This window comes from Monodon monoceros, unplaced genomic scaffold (genome assembly GCF_005190385.1).
Source record: "Monodon monoceros isolate NGI ecotype Baffin Bay Population unplaced genomic scaffold, NGI_Narwhal_1 Super_Scaffold_7, whole genome shotgun sequence".
In the NCBI taxonomy this organism is placed as follows: domain Eukaryota; kingdom Metazoa; phylum Chordata; class Mammalia; order Artiodactyla; family Monodontidae; genus Monodon; species Monodon monoceros.
In genome coordinates, this window is record NW_021703784.1 from 77,116,448 (window position 1) to 77,138,343 (window position 21,896).

The following is a 21,896-nucleotide window of genomic DNA, read 5'->3' on the forward strand; positions in this document are numbered from 1 at the left end:
ATCTTTGGTAGTTACTATCATCTCCTTTAACACGTAACAACAACTAACTTTTACTAAGTGCTTCCTATATATTAGGCCACATCCTGCTGTTCACTTAGTCCCCAAAACACTATGAGGTGAATGTTATTCTCCGCTTTCACTGATAATCCAGGCAGAGAGGTTAAAGATCCAAGGTCTCAGTTTTGAATCCAGGATGTACGACTCAAGAATTTATGCTTTTAACCTCTCTACTATTGCCTCTCTAACATGTGGCTTATAGATGAAGAGACTGAGGCTCAGAGAAGTTAAGTAACTTTTCCAAGATCACAGATTTAGAACAGCAAGACTAGAATTTGAGCCTAGTTCCATGTTACTCCAAAGCCCAGGGTTCCTTATAATTTAGTGTAATTTAATTAACTTTATGGCAATGCTGACTCTAAAAATGACTTGAAGTGACCCTCCTTTTCTTAGTGTAACAAGTGACTTCTAGTGAGGCTAGAGATAAAGCTAAATACCATAAAGTGAGCTCCACAATACCACTGATTCACTAGATCAGTGTTTTCCAAACTGTGAGTCTAAAACCAATGTCTGGGTTATGACTAGCCTTTAAAAAAAGAAAGAAAAGAAAAAATAGAATAGAATAGAATATTAACAGGTTCTGCACAAAATTAAGATATTTCAGATACATATGTAAGCAGGCATTACATATATGTATGCATTTGTGTGTAACAAGCAAAGTAGATTTCTCACTGTGAACAAATATTTTGAAAGTTACTAAATAATGGAATTAGTAATGTTAAAACTTGAGGTTGAAGTAAGAGAAGTAAGAGTCTGGGGTCTCAACAACACACTAATTCTGAAAATGTGAAGACTGTGACCAAAGAGAGTGGCCAAGACGATGGAGGAGAGAGACCCTGAGCTCACCTCCTCTCACAAGCACAACAAAAAAATCACAACTATCTACAGAACAACAATCAACGAAAAAGACTGGAAACTACCAGAAAAGATCTTCTACCACTAAAGACATAAAGAAGGAACCACAATGACAGGTAGGAGGGACAGACTCACATTACCCCCAAGGGTGGGCAACCCACAAAGTAGAGAATAAATACACTGCAAAGGCTCTCCCACAGGAATGAGAGTTCTGAGCCCCAGGTAAGGCTCCCCAGCCCTGGGGCCGAGCACTGGGAATACGAGTCCCCAGAGCATTTGGCTTTGAAGGTCAGTAGGTCTTAACTGCAGGAGCCCCACAGAATTGGGGGAAAAGAGATTTCAAACTTAAAGGGTGCATACAAAATATTATGCATACTGGGACCCAGGGCAAAAGCAGTAATTTGATAGGAGCCTGGGTCAGACCTACCTACTGGTCTTGGAGAGTCTCCTAGGGATGCATGAGGTGGCTGCGACTCACCCTGGGGACATGGACACTGGTGACAGACACATTTGAGGGCATTCAGCTGTGTGAGCTAATGGAGGCTGCCATCTTGGCTCACTATAACCGAGACCTGGACCCACCCAAAACCCTGTAAGTGCCAGTGCTGGGATGCCTCCGGCCAAACAATTAACTGAACAGAGACACAGACTCACCTACCAACAGACAGGCTGCCTAAAGACTTCCTGAACAAACAGCCACCTCCAGACAAGGCCCTAAACACAGCTTTCCCCATCAGAGGGCCAAGAGCCAGCTCTAACCACGAGTGGGCAGGCACAGGCCCTTCCCACCAGGAAGCCTGCACAAGCCTCTGGACCACCTCATCCACCAGGGGGCAGACCAGAAGCAAGAAAACTACAATACCACAGGTCGCACACTGAGTCCAGCAACAGCAGGCCAGACCCTACCCTGGGACCGCCTGGGCCCTGGCCCTGCCCACTAGCAGGCTAACGTAACCTCTGGGACACCCTGGACCCCATACCCAACTGTGTCGGGAACCAGCCCCCCAACACCAGATTTAAAACAAGCTCTGGTATCCCTGGGCCCTGAAGCCAGGCTCCAGGACCCAGCTCTGTCTGCCAGTAGTCCTGCACTAACCCCAGGATCTGGCTTCACCTGCCAGTAGGGGGGCAACACTCCAGAGTCTTCAGGATCCTGACTCCAGCCACCAGTGAGCCAGCACTACCCCCAGGACCCCCTAAGGTTCTGCAAAAGCTGCCTCACGACCAGGCCCCACTAAACAACAGCCAGCAGTATCCACACAATGCAGTGCCTGGCAACCAAATAGACTAGTGGCCAACCAAGCCCACTAGACCACCCACACAGTCAGCCTGCCAGAACAGAAGGACCCGTGCAGGCATATAGCTCGGGTGACGAGACAGGAGTGCACTGCTGGAACACATAGGACGTCTCCTATAGAAGACTACTTCTGCAAGGTCGAGAAAGGTAACTACCCTGCCACATACATAAAAATACAAATACCAACACAGACAGCAAATGAATATGTTCCAGATGAAGGAACAAGATAAAACCCCAAAAGAACTAAGTGAAGTGGAGATAGGCAATCTACCCAAGAAAGAGTTAAGAGTAATGATCATAAAGATGAGGAAAGAACTTGAGAGGAGAATGGATGCCAGAGCGAGAACTTAGAAGTTTTTAACAAAGAGTTAGAAAATATAATGAACAGCCAAACAGAGATGAATACAATAACTGAAATGAAAAATACCCTAGAAGGAATCAATAGTAGACTAAATGAGGCAGAAGAACAGATCAGTGAGCTGGAAGACAGAGTAGTAGAAATCACTGCCACTGAAGAGAAAACAGAATGAAAAGAAATGAGGACAGTATAAGAGACATCTGGGACAACATCAAGCATATAAATACTTGCATTATAGGGGTGACAGAAGGATAAGAGAGAGAGAAAGGGCCAGAGAAAATATTTAAAGACATAATAGCTGAAAACTTCCCTAACCTGGGAAAGGAAAATGTTACCCAAGGCCAGGAAGCACAGTGTCCCATACAGGATGAACCTAAAGAGGAACATACCAAGACACACTGTAACCAAAATGACAAAAATTAAAGATAAAGAGACAATATTAAAAGCAGCAAGGGAAAAGCAACAAATAACGTACAAGGGAACTCCCTTAAGGCTATCCACTGAGTTTTCAGCAGAAATTCTGCAGGCCAGAAGGGAGTGGCATGATATGTTTAAAGTAATGAAAGGGAAAAACCTACAACCAAGAATGCTCTACCCAGCAAGGCTCTCATTCAGATTAAATGGAGAAATCAAAAACTTTTCAGACAAGCAAAAGCTAAAAGAATTCAGCACCACCAAACCAGTGTTACAACAAATGTAAAAGAAACTTCTCTAGGCAAAAAAAAGAGGCCACAACTAGAAAGAAGAAAATTACAAAATGAAAAAGTTCCCTGGTAAAGGCAAACATACAGTAAAGATAGGAAAATATCCACACACAAACATGATACCAAAACCAGCAATCGTGAGAAGAAATTACAAATGCAAGATATTGGAAATGCATTTGAAATTAAGAGACCAGCAACTTAAACCTTGTGTATACACACAGAATGCTATATCAAAGCCTCATGGGAACCACTAACAAAAAATCTACAATAGATACACACACAAAATAGAAAAAGTAACCAAACACACCTCTAAAGATAGTCATCAAATCAGGAGAAGAGAACAAAAGAGAAAGGGAAGAAAAAAACCTACAAAAACAAATCCTAAAACAATTAACAAGATGGCAAGAAGAACATACATATCAATAATTACATTAAATGTAGATGAACTAAATGCTCCAACCAAAAGATACAGACTGGCTGAACGCATACAAAAACAAGACCCATATATGTGCTGTCTACAAGAGACCCACTTCAGATCTAGGGACACATACTAAAAGTGAGGGGATCGAAAAAGGTATTCCATGCAAACGGAAATCAAAAGAAAGCTGTAGTAGCAAAACTCATATCAGACAAAATAGACTTTAAGATAAAGACTGTTACAAGAGACAAGGACACTACATAATGATGAAGGGATCAATCCACAAAGAAGATATAACAATGGTAAATATATATGCACCCAACACAGGAGCACCACAATATATAAGGCAACTGGTAACAGGCATAAAAGGAGAAATCAACAGTAACACAATAGTGGGGGACTTTAAAATCCCACTTACATCACTGAACAGATCATCCAGACAGAAAATCAGTAAGGAAACACAGGCCTTAAATGACACTTTAGACCAGAGAGACTTAATTGATATTTATAGAACATTCCATCGAGAGCAGCAGACTACATATTCTTCTCAAGTGCACATGGAACATTCTCCAGGACAGATCACATGCTGGGCCACAAAGCAAACCTTGGTAAATTTAAGAAAGCTGAAAACATATCAGTCATCTTTTCTGACCACAATGCTATGAGATGAGAAATCAACTGCAAGAAAAAAAGTGTAAAAAACACAAACATGTCGAGGCTAAGCAATATGTTACTAAACACAGATCACTAAAAAAATTAAAGAGGAAATAAAAAAAAAACTTAGAGACAAACGAAAACGAAAACACAATGATCTGAACGCTTTGAGATGTAACAAATGCAGTTCTAAGAGGAAAGTTTAGGTCAATACAAATTTATATCAGGAAACAAGAAAATCTCAAATAAACAACCTAACCTTACACCTAAAGCAACTAGAGAAAGAACAAACAAACCCCAAAGTTAGTAGAAGGAAAGAAATCATAAAGACCAGAGTAGAGATAAATGAAATAGACACAAAGAAAATAGAAAAGATCAATGAAAGTAAAAACTGGTTCTTTGAAAAGATAAACAAAATTGATAAACCATTAGCCAGACTCATCAAGAAAAATAGGGAGAGGGCTGAAATTAATAAAATTAGAAATGAAAATGAGAAGTTACAACTGACACTACAGAAATACAAAGGACCATAGGAGACTACTATAAGCAACTATATGTCAATAAATGGACACCCTAGAAGAAATGGACAAACTCTTAGAAAGGTACAATTTTCCAGGACTGAACCAGAAGAAATAGAAAATACGAACACACCAATCACAAGTACTGAAACTGAAACTGTGATTTAAAGATTCCCGAATCTTGAGAGATCGGGAAGATGGCGGAAGAGCACGACGCGGAGATAACCTTCCTCCCCACAGATACACCAGAAATACATCTACACGTGGAACAACTCCTAAAGAACACCTAATGAACGCTGGCAGAAGACCTCAGACCTCCCAAAAGGCAAGAAACTCCGCATGTACCTGGGTAGGGCAAAAGAAAAAAGAATAAACAGAGACAAAAGAATAGGGACGGGACCTGCACCAGTGGGAGGGAGCTGTGAAGGAGGAAAGGTTTCCACACACTAGGAAGCCCCTTCGCGGGCGTAGACTGTGGGTGGCGGAGGGGGAAGCTTCGGAGCTGGGGAGGAGAGCACAGCAACAGGGGTGCGGGGGGCAAAGCGGAGAGATTCCCACACAGAGGATCAGTGCCGAACGGCTCTCACCAGCCCGAGAGGCTTGTCTGCTCACCCACCGGGGCAGGCGGGGCTGGGAGCTGAGGCTTGGGCTTCGGAGGTCGGATCCCAGGGAGAGGACTGGGGTTGGCGGCGTGAACACAGCCTGCAGGGGGTCAGTGCACCATGGCTAGCCGAGAGGGAGTCCGGGGAAAAGTCTGGACCTGCCAAAGAGGCAAGAGACATTTTCTTCCCTCTTTGTTTCCTGGTGCGCGAGAAGAGGGGATTAAGAGCGCTGCTTAAAGGAGCTCCAGAGACGGGCGCGAGCCGTGGCTAAAAGTGCGGATCCCAGAGACGGGCATGAGACGCTAAGGCTGCTGCTGCCGCCACCAAGAAGCCTGTGTGCGAGCACAGGTCACTATCCACACCTCCCCTCCAGGGAGCCTGTGCAGCCCGCCACTGCCAGGGTCCCGGGATCCAGGGACAACTTCCCCGGGAAAACGCACGGCGTGCCTCAGGCTGGTGCAACGTCCTGCCGGCCTGTGCCGCCACAGGCTCGCACTGCATCCGCATCCCTCCCTCCCCCCGGCCTGAGTGAGCCAGAGTCCCTGAAGCAGCTGCTCCTTTAACCCCGTCCTGTCTGAGCAAAGAACAAATGCCCTCCGGCGACCTACACACAGAAGTGGGGCCAAATCCAAAGCTGAGCCCCAGGAGCTATGCGAACAAAGAAGAGAAAGGGAAATCTCTCCCAAGCAGTCTCAGAAGCAGCGGATTAAAGCTCCACAATCAACTTGATGCATCCTGCATCTGTGGAATACCTGAATAGACAACGAATCATCCCAAATTGAGGAGGTGAACTTTGAGAGCAAGATTTACTATTTTCCCCCTTTTCCTCTTTTTGTGTGTATGTGTATGATTCTATGTGAGAGCTTGTCTATATAGTTTTGCTGTCACCATTTGTCCTAGGGTTCTATCCGTCCGTTTTTTTCTCTTTAAAAAAATTTTTTTTCTTAATTATATTTATTTTAATAACTTTATTTTATCTTACTCTATTTTATCCTCTTTCTTTTTCTTTCATTCTTCCCTCCTTCCCTCCCTGCCTCCCTCCCTCCTTTCTTCCTTCCTTTCTTTCTACTTTTTCTCCCTTTTATTCTCAGCCGTGTGGATGAAAGGCTCTTGGTGCTGCAGCCTGGAGTCAGTGCTGTGCCTCTGAGATGGGAGAGCCATCTTCAGGACACTGGTCAACAAGACACCTCCCAGCTCCACATAATATCAAACAGTGAAAATCTCCCAGAGAGCTCCATCTCAACACCAGCACCCAGCTTCACTCAACGACCAGCAAGCTACAGTGCTGGACACCCTATGCCAAACTAGCAAGACAGGAACGCAACCCCACCCATTAGCAGAGAGGCTGTCGAAAACCATAAGTCCACAGACACCCCAAAACACACCACCAGACGTGGACCTGCCCACTAGAGAGACAAGATCCAGCCTCATCCACCGGAACACAGGCACTAATCCCCTCCACCAGGAAGCCTACACAACCCACTGAAAAAACTTTAGCCACTGGGGACAGACACCAAAAACAACGGGAACAATGAACCTGCAGCCTGCAAAAAGGAGACCGCAAACAGTAAGATAAGCAAAATGAGAAGACAGAAAAACACACAGCAGATGAAGGAGCAAGATAAAAACACATCAGACCTAACAAATGAAGAGGAAATAGGCAGTCTACCTGAAAAAGAATTCAGAATAATGATAGTAAAGATGATCCAAAATCTCGGAAACAGAATAGAGAAAATGCAAGAAACATTTAACAAGGACCTAGAAGAACTAAAGATGAAACAAGCAATGATGAACAACACAATAAATGAAATTAAAAATACTCTAGATGGGATCAATAGCGGAATAACTGAGGTAGAAGAACGGATAAGTGACTTGGAAGAAAAAATAGTGGAAATAACTACTGCAGAGCAGAATAAAGAAAAAAGAATGAAAAGAACTGAGGACAGTCTCAGAGACCGCTGGGACAACACTAAACGCACCAACATTCAAATTATTGGGGTTACAGAAGAAGAAGAGAAAAAGAAAGGGACTGAGAAAATATTTGAAGAGATTATAGTTGAAAACTTCCCTAATATGGGAAAGGAAATAGATAATCAGGTCCAGGAAGCACAGAGAGTCCCATACAGGATAAATCCAAGGAGAAACACACCAAGACACATACTAATCAAACTGTCAAAAATTAAATACAAAGAAAACATATTAAAAGCAGCAAGGGAAAAACAACAAATAACACACAAGGGAATCCCCATAAGGTTAACAGCTGATCTTTCAGCAGAAACTCTGCAAGCCAGAAGGGACTGGCAGTACATATTTAAAGTGATGAAGGAGAAAAATCTACAACGAAGATTACTCTACCCAGCGGGGATCTCATTCAGATTTGATGGAGAAATTAAAACCTTTACAGACAAGCAAAAGCTGAGAGAGTTCAGCACCACCAAACCAGCTTTACAACAAATGCTAAAGGACCTTCTCTAGGCAAGAAACACAAGAGAAGGAAAAGACCTACAATAACAAACCCAAAACAATTAAGAAAATGGGAATAGGAACACACATATTGATAATTACCTTAAATGTAAATGGATTAAATGCTCCCACCAAAAGACACAGACTGGCTGAATGGATACAAAATCAAGACCCATATATATGCTGTCTACAAGAGACCCACTTCAGACCTAAAGACACATACAGACTGAAAGTGAGGGGATGGAAAAAGATATTCCATGCAAATGGAAACCAAAAGAAAGCTGGAGTAGCAATTCTCATATCAGACAAAATAGACTTTAAAATAAAGACTATTAGAAGAGACAAAGAAGGACACTACATAATGATCAACGGATCAATGCAAGAAGAAGATACAACAATTGTAAATATTTATGCACCCAACATAGGAGCACCTCAATATATAAGGCAAATACTAACAGCCATAAAAGGGGAAATCGACACTAACACATTCATAGTAGGGGATTTTAACACCCCACTTTCACCCCTGGACAGATCATCCAAAATGAAAATAAATAAGGAAACACAAGCTTTAAATGATTCATTAAACAAGATGGACTTCACTGATATTTATAGGACATTCCATCCAAAAACAACAGAATACACATTTTTCTCAAGTGCTCATGGAACATTCTCCAGGATAGATCATCTCTTGCGTCACAAATCAAGCCTTGGTAAACTTAAGAAAATTGAAATTGTATCAAGTATCTTCACCGACCACAATGCTATGAGACTAGATATCAATTACAGGAAAAGACCTGTAAAAAATACAAACACAAGGAGGCTAAACAATACACTACTTAATAACGAAGTGATCATGGAAGAAATCAAAGAGGACATAAAAAAATACCTAGAAACAAATGACAATGGAGACACAATGACCCAAAACCTATGGGATGCAGCAAAAGCAGTTCTAAGAGGGAAGTTTATAGGAATACAATCCTACCTTAAGAAACAGGAAACATCTCAAATAAACAACCTAACCTTGCACCTAAAGCAATTAGGGAAAGAAAAACAAAAAAGACCCAAAGTTAGTGGAAGAAATCATAAAAATCAGATCAGAAATAAATGAAAAAGAAATGAAGGAAACGATAGCAAAGATCAATAAAATTAAAAGCTGGTTCTTTGAGAAGATAAACAAAATTGATAAACCATTAGCCAGACTCATCAAGAAAAAAAGGGAAAAGACTCAAATCAATAGAATTAGAAATGAAAAAGGAGAAGTAACAACTGACACTGCAGAAATACAAAAGATCATGAGAGATTACTACAAGCAACTCCATGCCAATAAAATGGACAACCTGGAAGAAATGGACAAATTCTTAGAAAAGCACAACCTGCCAAGACTGAATCAGGAAGAAACAGAAAATATGAACAGACCAATCACAAGCACTGAAATTGAAACTGTGATTAAAAATCTTCCAACAAACAAAAGCCCAGGACCAGATGGCTTCACAGGCGAATTCTATCAAACATTTAGAGAAGAGCTAACACCTATCGTTCTCAAACTCTTCCAAAATATAGCAGAGGGAGGAACACTCCCAAAATCATTCTACGAGGCCACCATCACCCTGATACCAAAACCAGACAAGGATGTCACAAAGAAAGAAAACTATAGGCCCATACCACTGATGAACATAGATGCAAAAATCCTCAACTAAATACTAGCAAACAGAATCCAACAGCACATAAAAAGGATCATACACCATGATAAAGTGGGGTTTATTCCAGGAATGCAAGGATTCTTCAGTATGCGCAAATCAATCAACGTGATACACCTATTAACAAACTGAAGGAGAAAAACCATATGATCATCTCAATAGATGCAGAGAAAGCTTTCAACAATATTCAACACCCATTTATGATAAAAACCCTGCAGAAAGTAGGCATAGAGGGAACTTTCCTCAGCATAATAAAGGCCATATATGACAAACCCACAGCCAACATCGTCCTCAATGGTGAAAAACTGAAAACATTTCCACTAAGATTGGGAACAAGACAAGGTTGCCCACTCTCACCACTCTTATTCAACATAGTTTTGGAAGTTTTAGCCACAGCAATCAGAGAAGAAAAGGAATCCAAATCGGAAAAGAAGAAGTAAAGCTTTCACTCTTTGCAAATGACATGATACTATACATACAGAATCCTAAACATGCCACCAGAAAACTACTAGAGCTAATCAATGAATTTGGTAAAGTAGCAGGATACAAAATTAATGCACAGAAATCTCTGGCATTCCTATACACTAATGATGAAAAACCTGAAAGTGAAATCAAGAAAACACTCTCATTTACCATTGCAACAAAAATAATAAAATATCTAGGAATAAACCTACCTAAGGAGACAAAAGACCTGTATGCAGAAAATTATAAGACACTGATGAAAGAAATTAAAGATGATACAAATAGATGGAGAGATATACCATGTTCTTGGATTGGAAGAATCAACATTGTGAAAATGACTCTACTACCCAAAGCAATCTACAGATTCAATGCAATCTCTATCAAACTACCACTGGCATTTTTCACAGAACTAAAACAAAAAATTTCACAAATTGTATGGAAACACAAAAGACCCCGAATAGCAAAAGCAATCTTGAGAACGAAAAAAGGAGCTGGAGGAATCAGGCTCCCTGACTTCAGACTATACTACAAAGCTACAGTAATCAAGACAGTATGGTACCGGCACAAAAACAGAAATATAGATTAATGGAACAGGATAGAAAGCCCAGAGATAAACCCACGCACATATGGTCACCTTATCTTTGATAAAGGAGGCAGGAATGTACAGTGGAGAAAGGACAGCCTCTTCAATAAGTGGTGCTGGGAAAACTGGACAGGTACATGTAAAAGTATGAGATTAGATCACTCCCTAATACCATACACAAAAACAAGCTCAAAATGGATTAAAGACCTAAATGTAAGGCCAGAAACTATCAAACTCTTAGAGGAAAACACAGGCAGAACGCTCTATGACATAAATCACAGCAAGATCTTTTTTGACCCACCTCCCAGAGAAATGGAAATAAAAATAAACAAATGGGACCTAATGAAACTTCAAAGCTTTTGCACAGCAAAGGAAACCATAAACAAGACCAAAAGACAACCCTCAGAATGGGAGAAAATATTTGCAAATGAAGCAACTGACAAAGGATTAATCACCAAAATTTATAAGCAGCTCATGCAACTCAATAACAAAAAAACAAACAACCCAATCCAAAAATGGGCAGAAGACCTAAATAGACATTTCTCCAAAGAAGATATACAGACTGCCAACAAACACATGAAAGAATGCTCAGCATCACTAATCATTAGAGAAATGCAAATCAAAACTGCAATGAGATATCATCTCACACTGGTCAGAATGACCATCATCAAAAAATCTAGAAAGAATAAATGCTGGAGAGGGTGTGGAGAAAAGGGAACACTCTTGCACTGCTGGTGGGAATGTGAATTGGTACAGCCACTATGGAGAACAGTATGGAGGTTCCTTAAAAAACTACAAATAGAACTACCATATGACCCAGCAATCCCACTACTGGGCATATACCCTGAGAAAACCATAATTCAAAAAGAGTCATATACCAAAATGTTCATTGCAGCTCTATTTACAATAGCTAGGAGATGGAAACAACCTAAGTGTCCATGACATGTGAATGGATAAAGAAGATGTGGCACATATATACAATGGAATATTACTCAGCCATAAAAAGAAACGAAATTGAGCTATTTGTAATGAGGTGGATGGACCCAGAGTCTGTCATATAGAGTGAAGTAAGTCAGAAAGAGAAAGACAAATACCGTATGCTAACATATATATATGGAATTTAAGAAAAAAAAATGTCATGAAGAACCTAGGGGTAAGACAGGAATAAAGACACAGACCTACTAGAGAATGGACTTGAGGATATGGGGAGGGGGAACGGTAAGCTGTGACAAAGCGAGAGAGTAGCATGGACATATATACACTACCAACCGTACAATAGATAGCTAGTGGGAAGCAGCCGCATAGCACAGGGAGATCAGCTCAGTGCTTTGTGACCACCTAGAGGGGTGGGATAGGGAGGGTGGGAGGGAGGGAGACGCAAGAAGGAAGAGAGATGGGAACATATGTATATGTATAACTGATTCACTTTGTTATAAAGCAGAAACTAGCACACCATTGTAAAGCAATTATACTCTAAAAAAGATGTAAAAAAAAATACACAAAAAAAAAACTCTTCAGAAAGTGGGCTTAGAGGGAACCTACCTCAAGAAACTAAAGGCCATATATGATAAACCCACAGCTAACATCATACTCAATGGTGAAAAGCTGAAAGCATTTTTTCTAGGATTTAGGAACAAGACAAGGATGTCCACGTTGCCACTTTTATTCAGCATAGTTCTGGAAGTCCCAACCACAGCAATCAGAGAAGAAAAAGAAATGAGGAATCCAAATTGGAAAAGAAGAAGTAATCCTGTTACTGTTTGCAGATGACATAATACTACACATAGAAAATCCTAATGATGCTACCAGAAAACTACTAGAGCTCATCAATGAATTCAGTAAATTGCAGGATACAAAATTAATACACAGAAATCTGCTGCATGTCTATACACTAACAATGAAAGAGCAGAAAGAGAAATTAAGGAAACAATTCCATTTACCATCACATCAAAAAGAATAAAATACCTAGGAATAAACCTACCTAAGGAGCCAAAAGACCTGTACTCAGAAAACTATAAGACCCTGATGAAAGAAACCGAACATGACACACACATGTGGAAAGATATACCATGTTCCTGGGTTGGAAGAATCAATATTGTCTAAATGACTACACTATCCAAGGCAATCTACAGATTCAATGTAATCCCTACCAAATTACCAATGGCATTTTTCATAGAACTAGAACAAAAGAATCTTAAAATTTGTAAGGAAATATAAAAGACCCCAAATAGCCAAAAGACCCCAATAGCAGTCCTGAGAAAGAAAACAGTGCAAGAGGAAATCTGGCTCCCTGACTTCAGGCTATACTACAAAGCTACAGTAATCAAAACAGTATAGTATTGGTGCAAAAAGCAGAAATATAGTTCAATGGAACAGGATAGAAAACCCAGAAATAAACCCACGCACCTATGGTCAATTAAGCTTTGACAAAACAAGCAAGAATATACAATGGAGAAAAGACAGTCTCTTCAATAAGTGGTGCTGGGAAAACTGGATAGCTACACGTAAGTGAATAATATTAGACCGTTCTCTAACACCATATACAAAAATAAACTCAAAAAGGATTAAAGCCCGAAATGTAAAGCCAGATACTATAAAACTCTTAGAGGAAAACATAGGCAGAACACTCTTTGACATAAACTGCAGCAATACTTTTTTGGATCTGTCTTTTATAGTAATGGAAATAAAAGCAAAAACAAATAAATGGGACCTAATTAAACTTAAAAGCTTATATACACAGCAAAGGAAACCATAAACAAAATGAAAAGACAACCTACGGAATGGGAGAAAATATTTGCAAATGATACAACGAACAAGGGATTAATTTCCAAAATATACAAAAAGCTCATACAGCTTATTATCAAAAAAAAGAAACAACAGAATCAAAAAATAGGCAGAAAACGTAAATAGACATTTCTCCAAAGACATACAGATGATCCACAGGCACACGAAAAGATGCTCATCATAGCTAATTACAGAGAAATGCAAATCAAAACTACAATAAAGTATCATCTCACGCTGGTCAGAATGGCCACCATCAAAAAATCTACAAATAATAAATGCTGGAGAGGGTGAGGAGGAAAGGGAACCCTCCCACACTGTTGGTAGGAATATAAATTGGTGTACCCATTAGGGAGAACAGTATGGAGGTTCCTTAAAAAATTAAAAATTGAGTTACCGTATGATCCAACAATTCCACTCCTGGGTATATATTCAGAACAGATGAAAACTCTAATTTGAAAAGATACATGCATCCCAATGTTCACAGCACCACTATTTCAAACAGCCAAGACATGGAAGCAACCTAAATGTTCATCAACAGATGAATGGATAAAAAAGATGTGGGATATATATATATACACATACATACACACATACACACACACACACACACGTGTATACACACACACAATGGAATATTACTCAGCCATAAAAATAAATGAAATAATGCCATTTGTAGCAACATGGATGGACCTAGAAATTATCACACTAAGTGAAGTCAGACTGAGAAAGACAAATATCATATGATATCACTTATATGTGGAATCTAAAAAAATGATACAAATGAATGTATTTACAAAGCAGAAATAGACTCACAGACATAGAAAACAAACTTATGGTTACCAAAGGGGAAAGATGGGGGAGGGAAAAATTAGGAGTTGGGGATTAACAGATACACACTACTGTATATAAAATACATAAGCAACAAGGATTTACTCTATAGCACAGGTAACTATATTCAATATCTTGTAATAACCTATAATGGAAAAGAATCTGAAAATGTGTATATATATATGTGTGCATATGTATATATAAAACTGAATCAGCTTGCTATATATCTGAAACTAATACAACATTGTAAATCAACCATAATTCAATAAAAGAGAAAGAAAAAGACTGTGACTAGCAATGATATCAATAACAATACCAATAAAAACACCAGCCATCTTTATAATTTGTCTCATTTAATCCTCTAAAACCGGGGTTCCCCAACCCCCAGGCTGTGGACTAGTACTGGTCTGCAGCCTGTTAGGAACTGGGCCGCACAGCAGGAGGTGAGTGGTGGGCAAGTGAGCAAAGCTTCATCTGCCGCTCCCCATCGCTCGCATTACCTCCTGAACCACCCCCCCCCCCAAATCCGTGGAAAAACTGTCTTCCATGAAACTGGTCCCTGGTGCCAAAAAGGCTGGGGACCGCTGCTCTAAAAAAACCTGTGACCAGATAGCATTATTTTATCCTTACTGTAGAGATGAGGAAATGGAAGTGTAAAAGTTTAAATAAGCCTGCCTGACATCAAACCATAAAGTCTTTCTCAAGTCCTGTGCCCTTCTAAGCAGAAACAAGTACTACTGTGTACTTTTCCAGGAATAAGTTTGTACTTAGAATACAAAGTATACTGCAATAGGGAAACTGCAGAATGTACTGGCTTCTACAATCATTTGAATCATGCCAAGACTGCCTACCTGGCTAGAAAGCCATCACAGAAAGAACAACTAGTTTCAAAACTGAAATGGAAAATTTACTCCAAGAAGATCATGGAGGGCGAAGTTTCAATTCCAAGGATTTTACAGTAACAGGGAGAGTAATAAATTAGAATAAACTTAAATATGCAACAATAGTGAACTGGTTAACTATATTCTATTATATATTCAATACATTCTAAATATATTTTAATAATCTTAGCCATTTTTAAATGATGCTATAAAAATATTTAATGATACAGAAACATTAATAATGCAATAAGCAGAAAAAAGCAGGTTACAAAAGAGTAATCCTATTTATTAAAAACAAGACATATCCCTCACCACTCAAATCTACCTGGTTTCTGTGTCTGGATAGAGAGAATTCAGTTGGTCTACATACTGGAGGATGCCAAACTATCCAAATCTATTTGGCTGCTAGGTTCTAAACAGCAAATGATAAGAGTTCAAAGAATGACGGATTCATGTGAAAATGTATCTCAAACTATTTTTTGAGTTTGGACAGAGTTCAGAGAGAATTACGAATACAAAAATGTCCACAAGTGAGGCAGGGAGGCAAGGAGAAACTGAAAAAAACCTGAAAGCCCAGAAGATTCCCACCTCCCAGCACAAACTCACTCTGGGGCACATGCTCTGAGTGATATGGGGATAGATTTCCAGCCTCTACTTCAATTTTTATTTCTCTTAAAAATTTTACCAAGTATATGCAGCTGACTTTAGTTAAATGTACATATGGTGACACTATATGAATATACATTTGCACGTTTTTTAAAATTTACATAGAAGAAAATGTGGAAGGCTATATGCCATAATATTAACAACAGTTATGGGGAATTCCCTGGTGGCACAGTGGTTGGGAGTCTGCCTGCCAATGCAGGGAACACAGGTCCGAGCCCTGGTCTGGAAAGATCCCACATGCCGTGGAGCAACTAAGCCCGTGTGCCGCAACTACTGAGCCTGCGCTCTAGGGCCTGCATGCCACAACTACTGAAGCCCGCGCGCCTAGAACCCATGCTCCATCCGCAACAAGAGAAGCCACTGCAATGAGAAGCCCGCGCACCACAACAAAGAGTAGCCCCCTCTTACCACGACTAGAAAAAGCCCAAGTGCAGCAACCAAGACTCATTGCAGCCAAAAATAAATAAATAAATAAATTTTTTTTAAAACCACAAAAACAAACAATAGTTATCTCCAGGGGACAAGATTAGAGATTTTCATTTTCCTAATTATGCTTAGCTGTATCTTCCAAATGTTCTTATAATGAACATGTATTATTTCTCCAGTAAGTTGTTAATATCAATATAGCAAATTGATACAAGAAAATGCAAAAAGTCTGTTGTGAGGGATAATAACAATAACATTTTAATTTCAACAGCAGCTCTACTTTGTGAGCTCATGGATTAAATAGAAAGAATATTGTCTAGTTTTACCTCTAGAGCCTTCCGTTGCAGACGGTCACGTTCTACTTTTTCTTTGCCAACAAACCACACTTCCCACGGTGTCAGGCTGCTTTCTGGTAACTGCACCTGTTTCTGTTCTTCTTGGTTATCTTCGGATCCAACCACACTATTGCAAAAGAGAGGATACTACAGCACTTGTACTCAAAACTCTTTGGCTTAGCAGTCAAACTCACTTAGCTGTACAATGAAAGCAGAATTCCACAACATATTTACAATACTGTGATTTTTATATATAAATATGCTGAATTAATCATATATAAATATACACTTGAAAAACCATGAACAGAAAGTCCAATGTTTGAATTAGTTTACCCTTCAGACTGCCTTTGAATTCTCTCATGTTCTAAAATCACACCCAGTCCATTTGCCTCAATTACAACAATTTTTTTTATTCTTAAAAATCTTATATCTGGACTACTAATTACAACACATGTTTCTAACCAGATCCTGGAGCAGACTTTTCCCTTTTCCTCCTTTAAATACTTCACGAAGGTAAGAATACATGCCTACAGAGCGAGGATGGTAAAGCTAATGTGGTAACAATTAAGGTTTTGGTGTGAAGGGCAGACAGAGTTCTTTACACTCTCAACTTTTCTGTAAGTTTGAAATTGTTTTGAAATAAAAAGGTATCAAAAATATATGGTCCTTGTATTCTTTCATGTTTCGGTGGACTCCCTTTTGCCAGTTCTCAGATAGGGTGTCCACAGCTCCCCAGAGTGGGGTTACCTCCTACCATAGTCTTCACCACGAACCTCTGTCAGTCTGTCTCTTCTGGGTATGTGGAAAAGTAAGCACTCACTCAAGCTCAAAAGAAGAGGGGAGGAGAAGTACTGTGAGAACATACATACATAAAGAACACAGGGCCTTGGCCAGATACACAAGCCCCGTAAAGCAGGAACAGCTGAACCATGAGCACACATGGAAAGAAAGCTTGTTCAGGACCCCAGGCAGCTCAAAACACTACATTATTATAGACTCAGCCCCTCTTTGTCTCTAACATTCCTGCTTCAGGCAACCAATTGCCTCGTCCACTGCCATGCTCAGCTTTTTCTGCCTTGTAGCTTCCATTTACTTGTTTTTTTCTGTTTCTTCATTCATCCATGTCATTATGGAATTTGTATTCTAGTGGGAAAGGGACATTGTTGATGTGTCATTTATCTCCTATATCTTTCCTTGTCAGTCTTGCAGAGCACCACCTTACCCTCCCGTAGCTTCCACTGTCACTAGGTGCTGATGAGGCCTCGATCAGGCATTCCAGGCTAAACCTTGCTCTTCAGCTCCAAACTTTCATTTTCAACCATCCAATAGCTCCACTTAAATACCAAATGCAACCAGTCTAAAACAAGTCGAATCATCTACCACCCACTCACTACCCTCCCCATCAAGAAGAATCTTACTCCTCCTCTTATAACCCTACCTCGGGGAAGAGTACCAACACCCACCCAGTTAGCCAAGCCAGAAGCCAGATCTTTGACTCCTGCTTCCCATCCACATTTGGTACCTCTAGGTCCCACACCCATATAATCACCCCATCCTGTCTATTTTACTTCTTTCAGTTTTCTCAAGCCATTCTTCTCTTCTACAACCTCACAACTGCTGTCTGGTCATAACTGGCCTTTCTCCCTCCGTTTCAAACTATTCTCCACCGTTGCCAGATTCATCCTTCAAATGCATCCTTCCGACATGTCACTCCCCATCTCAAAATTCTTCAGTGCTCCTCTGCCCATAGGATGAAATCCACACTCCACAGCCTGACACCCATGAATCGGCCCTGCTTATCTTCCAACCTCTTCTTCCACCAATAGCTGATCTGGACTCTACGTTTCAGTCTTATTGAACTTAGGCACGTTGATGAATATGCCACGCCCTTGTGCTCTGCAGCTTTGCTTAAAATTCTGAAATTCTTTTCCTCCACCTCCACACACGGCCAAAGTAAGAGTTTAGATTTGGGAGTAAAACATTTGGGTGAATCTCTACCTGCTGCTTCCTAGCTAGGTACATTTTTTAACCTCTTTAAGCCTCTGTTTCTCATCTGTTAAGTGGAGAAAATAGTAGTGGCTACCTCACAGGTACTGTGGCATGAACGATCCACACTACAGCACTTACCTCAGTTCCGGGCACTCAGTAAGCATTTGGAACATGTCAGTTAGTACTACTAGGAGGAGTATAGCTAACTCCTACTCTCCCTTTAAGATTTAGCTCAGGTTTTAACCTTTATTGCCTCATTCTGCAAAAAAATCTGGACTAAGTGCCTTAGGCTTTCTGTCACTTGTCCATCTCTGCCAGAAACCATGAATTCCTAACAGACGGAAAACATGTCTTAACTCATTTTTTATTTCAAGAGTCTAGCTTAGGGCCTAGAATATAGTAGCCTCCTAAGAAATGTTTGTTGAAAGAAGAAATCAGTGAGATCAGTGTTTTCTTTTTAAAATGACACTTTAAATATTACATTTCTTGCCTCATCAGTTTTAACAAATGTATTCAAAAAGTGTGGCATGTATACTACAGCTCTGCTCATAATCAAGAGAGGCTTGATAAGCAGCTGTTTATGACCAAGACGTTTATTAAGGCACGGGTTTCCTAATGGGTTTCTAGGATAAAGCTGAATGAATAGCAGGCCCAATGCATATTATAAAAGACTCCCGGAAAGCATTTCTCATTATCTTGTCTGAAGTCACCTGTGAGCTTTACCACAGTGCTATCCAACACACCTGAAGGTCAGTGCGTCCTCTAAGCACAGCTCTATACACCGAAAATACCTGCAGCTCAACCCCATCATGTGCAGCTGATGCCTGAGTCTATCCCAAGAAAGCCTCACCTTATTAGTTTTGCCACAGTCGGATCCCTGTGGCAGGTGACGGATGGGAAAAAAAAAAAAAGGCATAAAATTCCACACTCTGGTCCACAAGAGGATGCTCACCGCTACAGCTCAGGCACCTGCCCTCTTCATCCCATCACCCCCAAACTGTCAAGGCACCAACTAAAGGTGAGAGGTAGGGAGGAGGAATAAGGAAATGTTCTAAACACTTCTCTTTCCTGAAAAGAAGTGCTGGGTTTTCTGAAGCATTTGAAAACAATCACCACAACTACCTGTTCTCTAGCAAGTGGGAAATAGGCATCCCTTCAGCATATGTTTACTGAACACCTAATAAGCGTCTGACACTTGCCACACACAGGCCTCACAATTCCTGCATTCTCTCCAGACCACATCTTACCTATTGCCTTGATTCAGAGGGGATGAACTGTGATAGGAAGGCAGCTATGGCCCTGGGGTGTTACCAGCTCATTCGTGCTTTGGTTTGACATAAATATGACTGGCTCCCCTTGTAATGAGCTCCATTTGGTCAGGGCTTTGGCTCTTGGAAGCTAATGCAAGGTCTCAGTAGGTGAGCTGTAGTTTTCATGGCCATCATTCCTTGGGCTGCTAAATTGTCTACATTGCTTAGTCCTGCTGATTAGGCTTAGAAGGTACTTTATTTTAAAATTATTTTTAAAATCATTTATTTTAAAAATTTATTTTAAAAATCACTGAGACCAACTCGATCCTGAAGAATCTGTACAAAGGCCCACATGAAAACGGACTCCTGAAACTTTCTTGTTGTTACAACCAGTCTGGACAAGTGGCTTGCTTGGTCACTCTTACTGATCTCCATTCCTACCAAAGTACTAATGTTTACTTCTCATTCTTAAGAGACTCACTGTTGTAACTGTGTATGTGAGTCACTTCATACGGTTCCATATTCCATTTACTCACTCTGTGTATGCATGTCTTATAGCAAAGGGGTTTAACTGGTTGCTTACACATAAAGCATGGGTTCTTTTGTCTGTATGTCTTAGATCTCCTGTATTGTGCCTTGTGCAGCTTGACAATCAGAAACTTGTAAATGCTTCCTTTAGATGACAAAATGAGTCTACCTCTGAATGGACCTGCATCACTAAGTCTGTCCCAGAAAAAGATATTCCTGCAGGGATAGGCCCTTTGCTCCTATTTCTTTATGCCCAACAATAGGCACGTAGCATAGGGAAGAGAAAACATGAGCAATATACCTTGAGACTAGGCCCAGCTTTGCTAATAACTAGGTGTATGCCTTTGAATTAGACTTATTTGTATCCTGAGCCAGTTTTGTTATCTGTAAAATGAGTGGCTAGATGTAGGCTTTAATTCCATGAGAGCAGAGACAATGCCTATCTTGTTTATGGGCCCCATATGGCACAAACTGTTTGCTGAATGAACTGCAGAAATAAATAAATTAAGATGGCTTTAATAACCCCTTTGATTCTAACATTCTCTGATTCAATGACTTCTTTTCTACTGTTCAGTGCTCAGAGCAGACCCAACATTGTCTCTGGATGCTGAAGTTGACATTGCTAGCCTCCAAGCTTCAGCTCTTAATCTATGACATAAAAAGTATACTGCTTACTACAACATACTTCACTGACAATCAGACTGTTTTCAAAATAGCTCCAGGTATCACTAAGGTGCAGTAAACTACATTTTGGTGTTAAGGGTTTGGACAAGAGTTCTAGTGTCCCCAGTCTGTTTTCTGAGTTTTCATAAAACTCCTGAAATTGTAGCAAAATTTTATGTTTAAGACTAGGTGCGTTTCTCTGGGGAGCGAGACTGTACGAATCATCACATTCTCAGGAAAAAGGATTAAGAACGATGATAAATCTGTAGTCATGTGTAAGAACCGGCCCAGACTCTATGTGCCAAAAGCAGCAGTACCTGTGCATGCAGGTGCCCGTGCAGCCTTTGAGAGGGAAGACAAGAGGGTGTTTGGCCGCCAGAGGAAAGTACTTAGAAAGGTCTAAGAAATCTTGAGAGGGGCTGTATCGGCCGGCGGCCTCGGGTTTACCTGGAGCACCCCTGTAACTCCATTCCTCTCAGGCTCTCCACCTTGGCCTCTGAGTCATGAGCATCTTCGTCCACATCTACCTCCTCCTCCCCGTCACCGTCGTCGTCGTCAAACGGGAAGCTCTTGTGGCCGAGGGGAGACAACAGCGACATGGTGGAATAGCCGCAGCTCAGCGGCGGCGACAGCGAGCACACCTCCACCGCCTCTAGCCCCTGCCCCCGGGCGCCCGCCATGAGGACGGAGAAGGAGTCCGAGGAGGACCGAGGCCTGGACCTGCAGTCGGCCAAGAACCGGGAGTCGGGAAGGGGCGAAACAACCCCCCACCGCCCCGCAGCCCTCAGGGAGCCCGCCAAGTTCAAACCGGCAGGTCTGCGGCGGCGGGGACGTGCTTTCCCAGCAGGCCCCGCGCGCGGCGGCGCGGCCAATCCGGG

At 40.9% G+C, this 21,896-nt stretch overlaps 1 protein-coding gene across 2 annotated transcripts in view; it reads right to left on the minus strand.

Moving 5' to 3' along the window:
• Positions 1-21,833, minus strand: part of CCDC34 (coiled-coil domain containing 34) — a 48,309-nt gene extending 26,476 nt beyond the window's left edge. For both annotated transcript variants that reach the window (XM_029206821.1, XM_029206822.1), the window contains exons 1-2: positions 21,466-21,833; positions 16,580-16,715 (exon numbers count right to left, since the gene is read on the minus strand). In XM_029206821.1, the coding sequence (XP_029062654.1) occupies positions 16,580-16,715; positions 21,466-21,698 (369 nt within the window). In that variant the 5' untranslated portion in view covers positions 21,699-21,833. The remainder of the gene's footprint in view (positions 1-16,579; positions 16,716-21,465) is intronic.
• Between the last annotated feature and the right edge of the window lie 63 nt (positions 21,834-21,896).